At 37.8% G+C, this 9,102-nt stretch overlaps 1 protein-coding gene across 1 annotated transcript; it reads right to left on the bottom strand.

Annotated features, from left to right (window-relative positions):
• Window positions 1-1,684: 1,684 nt before the first annotated feature.
• Window positions 1,685-4,858, bottom strand: LOC117328415. The gene has a single exon (XM_033885944.1). The coding sequence runs from the start codon at window positions 4,856-4,858 to the stop codon at window positions 1,685-1,687; it is 3,174 nt and encodes a 1,057-aa protein (XP_033741835.1).
• Window positions 4,859-9,102: the final 4,244 nt, after the last annotated feature.

The raw sequence follows: 9,102 nt of genomic DNA, 5'->3' as shown, positions 1-9,102 counted from the left end.
ATCAGTCCAGCAGCATTCAATGACACTCGAGTCAAGGTTTGATACATTAGTAAATATGAGATCAAGTGTAGAGTTGTTGTCTGTTGTTGCCAAGTGTATGATTTGTCTACAGTGGAACGTTTCATTCATCCAATTTTCAAAATCATTGTTTTCTGATATGTTGATGTTGAAATCACCAAGAACTACATAAGGGTTGTCAAAATCTATGGTAGGGAAAACATGGGTCTGGATTTCAGATTTGAGTTTTGAATATGAACATTTGGGCGATTTATAAACTGCTACGACTTTTAAACTGCGAGTGTTTTTAGTAACTTGCGCTGAAATGCATTCAAAGTCAAATGAAGAGAATGACTGTACATCAATTAATTGTATGTTGTTTCCTGAATACAAAGCTAGCCCGTGATGAGGAGTAGTTGTGTTTTTTTGATCATTTCTCTCGATATTGAATGCGTCAAGTGACACGCTGGCATCAGACATTGATGACTTCAATTTTGTTTCAGCACATACAATAACATCATGATTTATGATGTTTGGGTCAGTTTGCATGTCTTTATGATGTAGAACTAGTGACCTTACATTCAGAAAAGCTATTTTGAGTTTTTCTGGTGGAAGTCGATAGGGTGGAGTGTAACATAACTGCATCGTGTCATCTTTGTACATGCGTGTCATTTCATCTCTGACCGCAGCATCAACAGACATTTTCTCTTCATTGAGATTCAGTATGTGTAACTCGGATATTTTCCTGACTCTACTAAAGGCAACATAGTGCATGTGGGGTTGTTTTCTGGAACTGGCCATGTCAACCAAACGTTTTGTAGTGTACAACCTTGAGATTTGTGAATTGTCTTTGCAGCAGCTGGTCTTAAAGGAAACTGAATGCGGATGTAAGTTTTCCTGTTATATAGGAATGTACGCTGTGTATCAAAGATTGGAGTCCAGGTATGCAATACATCTGTTGTTTGCAAATGTTTATATGTCCTCCTGGTTTCTAGGCCAGTGTTGTCATCATCAAACTGCACCCAAACAATACTTGGTCTATCCGTGTTGGTCTGTTTGTATTCAATATGTTTTACAATACAGCATGCCCCATTGACAAGTCCATCTGCAATGTTCAAGTTTGCAGTTACTTCATAAGCCATGTCTACAGCAATTGGAACATTTGTCATTAGCCCTGCTGTTTTGCTGACGTCACAGGGAAGTGACTGGACAAGTTTTTCCTTGACTGATTTTGAAAAGTCACCGTTGACTGTATCAAGGGAAGGTATTCGTACTTTAACGCCTGCAGATCTATCAAACATATCAGAGTTGAAATTGTCAACTTCTTTATTAGTTGTAAACAAATGGGGAGCATGTAGTGGGTAAAGTTCATCCTGAGGTGTAACTATTCTTGATTTCAAAGTTGCAACGTCTCTATCTGACAACTTATCACTCTCCATAGTGCGCATTCTGTTGAGGAGTTCTGCAAAGTCTTTGTCATCTTTTTGTCTCATGATTTCTGTCAATTCATGAACTGTAAACAGTGATTTCCAGATGTTTGTAGCAAGAGGGCCCATATTTGCATGGAGATCTTGGAATATCCATCTATCCATGACAGGTTTTAATTGATACAAATCTCCAATGAGAATAACACTGACACCTCCAAATAGTTGTATGGAATTTCCTTTGATTCTCTGCAAACACTGATTTAGTGTGGAGAGAGATTTCTGTATTTTACACGAAGTGTGTTTAGCGTGTCAGAATCTACTGTATAGCTATCAAAGCTGCGATTGGGAAGGATTTTGAATGCAGCATGAATCGTGGTACCATTGATGTTGTGAGCGGCCTTGCCAGTCGGTGCGCAAAGAAGAACTCTGCAATTTTCTGGATTTTCGCCTTCTTCTGAACAAAGATAGCGTCTTAATGCTTGTTCAAGAGCTTTAATGACAACAGATTTTCCTACTCCTGCTACACCCGTCAGAAATGCATATAATGGTTCATCTTTTGTCTTGACCCAATGCAGTACATGATTGAAAAACTCCCTTTGCTCTCTGTTCAATTTCCTTACAAGGTCCAAGAACTCATTGTTGGAGAGGAAGGTTGATGTTTGCTCTGGCAAGCCAACAGCAAGTGGTACTCCCAGATCTATGCCTATGTCATATTGTTCGTGAACAGCAGCTTGAGGTTTATAATAAATGAACTTGTTGCTGTTTGTTGTTTCAGATTCTTTATCTTCCTCATTGCTATGTTGTGTCTGAGGTGCCAGTTTATCAAATTGTTCGGACAGATCATCTTCAGCACGTTGCAACGCATCGTCAAGTTCCTGTACATGGTGTTCATATTCGGAACATTTCAAGTCAACTGTTTTTTTCACATGATTGTAATGATCTTCATATGTGTCATGTCCTCCAAGTAAATCAAGTTTTTCATTCCGCCAGGGAAAGAACAGTAGAAGTTTTTCTCGATAGTGATTTTCACTGTCTGTTTTGACATTATATCTGACATATCGAATGACTTTTCTGTTTTTCCTTTGCTTGATAATAATGCCATTGCGCAGTTCCATTCGAACACAGTTTTCTGTTGCATTATTGATCTCATCATCACTATCAGTAAGTGGCACATCCTCATCATCATTGACTTCATCATCAATATGTTTCTTTTTGGGATATTTGATATCTAGTTTGGAGACATAGTCTGCTAAGCACATATTTTGCAGTTGTTTTGGACGCTTTGAATAACGTTTCACAACATTGTCAGCTTCTATGTCTGTAGAGTCAGGTGGTAACTGTTCCAGTGAATCTTTTTGTTTGAGAAGAAATGTTCTTTCACTTGATTCAGATGTGTTGATAAAAACAACATCTCTGGAAGCTTTAGTCAGTGGAAGTTGCAATACAAGGTATGCTGCCTCTTGCGCACTAACTTCAACACTGTTCAAGAACTTGTTGCCCATGTGACGGACTTGACGCTTGATATCCATATTGCCTTTTCTTGCTTCCTTGCATGCTTCATCAAGCAGAATACTCATACCTCTTTGTGATTTGCTGATGTATGCCACTATGTAGACAGCGCATGCATATGGATCCAAAACATATTGCAGGTCATGGTTAGCATCCCAAGTTTCAAGAAGTGGCAGCATATATGGATTGATTCTGGCTTCACACACCTTCCTTTTCAAGAAGACTTTGGGTGCTTTCAATGAAGATCTTATGCAAAGAATGTACTGTTCTTGTGTCATACTGATTTCATTCAGAAACTCTTCAAATGACATGTTGGCCACATCTTTCAGCTCATTCAACTTTGTCTGTACTTCAGCATACTTTTTTTTTAAGTGTTCATGGTCTTCATCGAGTGGTTCCAAGATCAATGTTTTTGGCAAAGGAGGTAATGGGAAACCGAACCTACATTCAGCCTTTCCTTTTTTCCTGCATGTTTTGGAGTGTTTGTGAGTTTGTATATCAACAAGGGGTTTGAGATGATCCGATACATTTCCACTGCAACTGATGTATTTTTCAACAAACTGGACAATTTCACTTTCTGAAGATGACTTGTACTTTGGCGAGTTTTTGATCCACATCAGCATGTGTATATGAGGAGACCCTCGGTGTTGAAATTCAACACGGTAAAAGTAGTCATCCAGTTCACCGAGTGGGGCATGGTCAGACTTCAGCACAATGTTGATAAATTGCAGAACCCGATTGTCAAAGTGCCTTGCACATGTGACTGGATCTTGTTGTACAAGTCTTGTTTTGTCTTGCCATGTCATGTTCTGCAATTGCTCTGCTGTGTAAGTGACTCCATCATTCAGTTCACCAAGAATTCTTAACAGGTCATGCCATCTAGTATCACCAGCAGATAGAGAACCAAACCAAGTTGGCAGTCCAAGTTGTCTGATCATTGCAAAAACATCCTTCTTTCTTTTCTCAAGGTATGGTGGCGAGTTGCGCAATGTTCGAAATATGTAAAATCCTTCATCAAGGTTCACCAACTTGTTCATTTGGGATGTATTTAATGCATCAGCAGCTGTAATGTTGTTTTCTTTTCTTTTGCATCTTCTAATGGAAAGATTAACTTTATCGGATATTTGCTTTGCCTGTATTTTTTTCATTTTAAAGAAAATATTTGGTACAGAGTTGGCTGCTCTTCTGTCTACATGTCTAAGTTCCCATTTGGCCAAATCACTGTAATGCACTTTAACTTCTCTTTCAGTGTTTTTGGTTCTTGCTTGACCACAATAAATTGTTGGAAATGACAGCTCTTCAGCATTTGGATCTTTGTACAGACCAAGAGGAATCTGACCTTCACCTGGGGCAAAAGTGTATGTTGAGTCACTCTGAGGGCAAATTGGATCTATCAGTGTATCTGAATTCCCTATAATTCTCTCAGAAGCATCAATTTCACTGAATCCGTCTGAATCATCACTTTGTTCGTCTTCATTGACATTTTCTAGCTCACAGTCATTCATGAAGTTTGTGACAATACTGCTAGCACCTTTTTCCATTTCTGCACACCAAGCTTCATCAAATGCAACGCCTGAGTTCTTATAAAGTTCACTATTCGTGAGTAACCAGTGTAGCGCTGCAAGAACATGGTTAGGGCGAACATTTTCTGTAACTTCAACTTTCTTGTATGCTAGTTTTCTTTTGAGTTTTACTGCAACAGTGGTTTCCTCGAATGTTCGTGGCAAAGCTTTAATGGTAGGTTGTATGTCTACAGGAACATTAACAACATTCCCATGAATGCTAAGTTGCCCGCCTCTTGGGAGTTCACGTATTTGCATGAACGGAATTCTTAAAGCTATCAATCGTTCTTCAAGCTGGTGCAGGTTTAGCTCTGCCGGCTTTTGTGGGAAGAATACTTTATTTGCTTTTGCAAGGGAAGGCATCTTGTTGTTTCTTAAATTGGAATCGCATGTTTTGCACATCCATTCCTTGCCATTTCGAGATATATAACCAGTGACACATTTCTGAACGAGTTTATGTGTTTTGGTCAGGTTGGAAAGTTCAACAACAGAGTGCCGGAACCATGTTTGATGACAGGAAGTACACACATACACAGGACCATCCGCAATAGTTTTCCGAAATTTCTGCTGGACATGCGAAATTGTTACACCTTTTTTCAGTTTTTTTTCGTGGATCTTAATTTGTGGGTCTTTTCTTTTTTGGCTTTAAAGATACTATTTCTTATTCTTTCTTTTCTCAAATTTGATTGCTTTCGTCTGTGCATTTGCTTTGCAATTCGTTCCATTTCAGTAAACAAATCTGATTTTCTTGCTAATATTTTTCTCTGTCTATCCAATGTTTGCTCTTTTCGTTTTATTTCTGGTTTTGATCGAGATTTACTTTTAATACCGGTCTCATGTTTCTTCATTTCTGGTATACTTCTTTTGATTTCTTTCCTCTGTCTATCTGATGCCTGTTCTTTTTGTTTGTTTTCAGGTAAACATCTTTTAATCCCTTTCCTTTGTCTATCTGAAGCCTGTTCTTTTTGTTTGTTTTCAGGTACACATCTTTTGATTTCTTTCCTTTGTCTATCTGATGCCTGTTCTTTTTGTTTGATTTCTGGTACACTTCTATTAATCTCTTTCCTCTGTCTATCTAATGTTTTCTCTTTTTGCTTTATTTCTGGTTTTGATCGAGATTTGCTTTTAATACTGGCCTCATGTTTCTTCATTTCTGGTACACTTCTATTAATCTCTTTCCTCTGTCTATCTGATGCCTGTTCTTTTTGTTTGTTTTCAGGTACACATCTTTTGATTCCTTTCCTCTGTCTATCTGATGCCTGTTCTTTTTGTTTGTTTTCTGGTAAACATCTTTTAATCCCTTTCCTCTGTCTATCTGATGCCTGTTCTTTTTGTTTGTTTTCAGGTACACATCTTGTGACCACTTTCCTCTGTCTATCGGATGCTTGTTCAAGTTCTTTGCTTTGCGATATGCTTCTTTTAGTCTGTTTTCTTTGTTGATCATATGATTTGTCCTGCATCTTGTATACCTGATCTGTTCTTTGCATTTGCTTATATTTCTTCAGATACTGTTTTCGGCTTGTCTTGATTTGCCATTGCGTTTCATTGATCCCAGTTACTTCATTGCATAACTTCGGGTTTTTTGCTGACATTTCAGTTTGAGATTCAAAATATTTCCTCATTTTATTATATGTGGAACTGCTGTTGTCACCAGTAGTTAGTCTCTCACTAGTTTCTTGTGGTTGGCAGATAGTAGCTTGAGTAGCTATGGCAATAGACTGCACTTCAAATCGAGTGTGGGGAGACATACCCAGACTACTGTAGAAAGATTCCATGTAAGAAACCAGATCTTCCACAGTTGAAAATGAAGCAAGCAATGAAGCTCCGTTACTGTTGGGCATCATGTCAGTGCCATGTGTATGTGAATCAAAGAATAAGTACTTATGACCTTCCTTTTTTATTGCCGAGCAAATTCCGCCAGCCATTACCAAGGCAAGTTCATTGTTCCTCAATGTTACAGTAACAGCTGATGTTAGAGTGTAAACAAAGGGAGAGTGTTGCTCTCTTCTGATAGTTCCTACAAACATATTTAGCTTGGCAATATTGTATGAAACAGAATCAAGTAGAACAACAGAGGGCAACTCAGATATTTCTAGCAAGTGAGACTGGAATTTTCCTTGGGATTTCAATTTTTGTACAACACTTCTATAAAGGTTATCGCCTCTTATCAATATTTCGTCTAGCATGTCTGCAGTGTATTGCGAGTCAATCACTCTAGACAACAACAAAAACATCAAGGCATTACAAGTGCACTGTCTACCTCTTGACTCGGGACAAAACCTGTTGTTTGACTGAGAGAAGTTACCAAATATCTTACCAGGAATTTGTCTGTAGCCTAGCATGTTCGCATTTTCAACAATATGTGTAGCCTTCTCAGGATGACATTGGACTGGTGTTTTCTTGATACCAATTACATCATTTCCATGACTGTTTGTACTTTGTTCATTGGTGTTGTCTGTAGTTTTGCCAGGATGATTTTCAGATTCTTTTTCACAATTTTTTTGCACAGATTCAATTTTGCAGATTTTTTGTACAGATTCAATTTCGCAGATTTTTTGCACAGATTCATTTTGCTTACTGTGAGTTCTTTGGGGATCACAGTTGACACTATGAGTTCTTTGGGGATCACAGTGAACACTATGAGTTCTTTGGGGATCATAGTGGGTAGTTTTGCTTAGGATACCAGCCTCACTGTGAGTTCTGTGGGGATCACAGTGGGTAGTTTTAGGGAGGATACCAGCCTCAGTCATGTCCGACGTGGTAGTTTTGGAGAGGCTACCAGCCTCAGTTACGTCAGTCCGTCTCTTCTTGTGGACATCGGACATCGCCTGGGACATCTTCCATCTCTTGCTTCTCGGCATCTAGAAATACAAAAAGGGTAAAAATTTGGTTTTATTAATCATAGTGTACATTGCCTACACAACATAAATCCCCCTGCCTCCACGTCTTTGAAATACGTTCCCAAAAATTCCTGAAACTGACATGCCTGAATATATGACAATATCAAGATTTGGATTTATAGCCAGAAGGCTGCCATTTTGTATTTTCACAAAAATAAATACTGGCATAGTCTTCAAATTCCCAGATCACATATATGTACCAAATCTCATGCAAATTTGACAATGTTGTCGGCCATCTTGAATTTCAGCTCCATATTTTTATTGTTGTCATGGTATCATTTTCCCCACCTAGTTTTGATTTTAAATTTGAGAAAGACCTCTTCAGTACTTTCTGAGATAGCGATAACAAGGATTGTCTACGGACAGAGGCATGCACCGATTAGCCAACCATCAGATGCTGGTGGGCTACAAAAGGGCAAATTACAAAATAAAGTGTACTTAATGTTTGCTTTATGAAAAGTATATGTGAACCTGTGAAATAAAATGAAGTGTACAGAAATACCCAGTATGAGCAACAAGTACATTGAGCAAATTAGAAATGTATGCCTTTTAATGCACCCACATGATACATAAAATAACTTTCACTATATTTAATTTCAATAATCAGAGGCCAGGAAATGATTGCCATCTGCTATTTGTTTAAACAAAAAAAATTGTCATTGCATTTGTTAGATTTAACACCAAATTACATGAAATTACATTTGAATCAAATAATGTATTATTATTTACATCATAACCAATCAGAAGAGTAGCCTCGCCAAATTTCAATTGAATCAGATAGCAAAATCACTTTTTAGAGAGGACATTAATGCAGAGACATATATACAGATATATGTCTCTGATTAATGCAACTATTGTTCTGTGGAAAAAACAATACCCTTGTCTTGATTTCCTTCACAAAGCAGCAGGTATTTAAAAACCATTTTCACAGCTTTTGGCAAAACTGTGACAAAAGAAAGTTGGTATCTTCAAACAATGTAATATTGACAGCAGACAAAAAATTGTCAAATTATTAAGACTATCTGCCTCATTCATCGTTTATTGTATATACTTCAAATTATGTCCTCTGCGAGTTTATTCCTCATAGTCAAGACAAAGTGTTACAAACCACTGTCACCACAAGCAATTTGGTGTTAATACAATGCTAATCTGAGTTTTGAAAGAAAAGTATCTTAATCAAAATGTGGAAACATTTCAAATTGCCATAGGGGCAAGGCCCAAATAATTCATACAATTTACGGCTATATAATTGTAGATTTCCCATTACAGATTAATATTTTCAATAATCGGAAAGGGTAAACCGATAGATCCCTTCAGTACTTTCTGAGATATAGCGATAACAATCTTCAATTGTCAAAATCCAAGATGGCTGCCTGTCGGCCATGTTGTTTTCGGATTGGTCTCAAAATGCAATATGCATAACTAGGCACCAAGGGGAACCTACATATGAAATTTGAGAACGATCCCTTAAGTACTTTCTCATAAATAGCGATAACAAACTTCAATTGTCAAAATCCAAGATGGCTGTCTGTCGGCCATGTTGTTTTCTGATTGGTCTCAAAACGCAATATGCATAACTAGGCACCAATGGAAACCTACATATGAAATTTGAGAAAGATCCCTTCAGCACTTTCTGAGATATAGCGATAACAATCTTCAATTGTCAAAATCCAAGATGGCTGCCTGTCGGCCATGTTGTTTTCTGAT

Source organism: Pecten maximus, chromosome 5 (assembly GCF_902652985.1).
Source record: "Pecten maximus chromosome 5, xPecMax1.1, whole genome shotgun sequence".
Lineage (NCBI taxonomy): Eukaryota > Metazoa > Mollusca > Bivalvia > Pectinida > Pectinidae > Pecten > Pecten maximus.
This window is presented reverse-complemented; position numbering and strand designations above follow the sequence as displayed.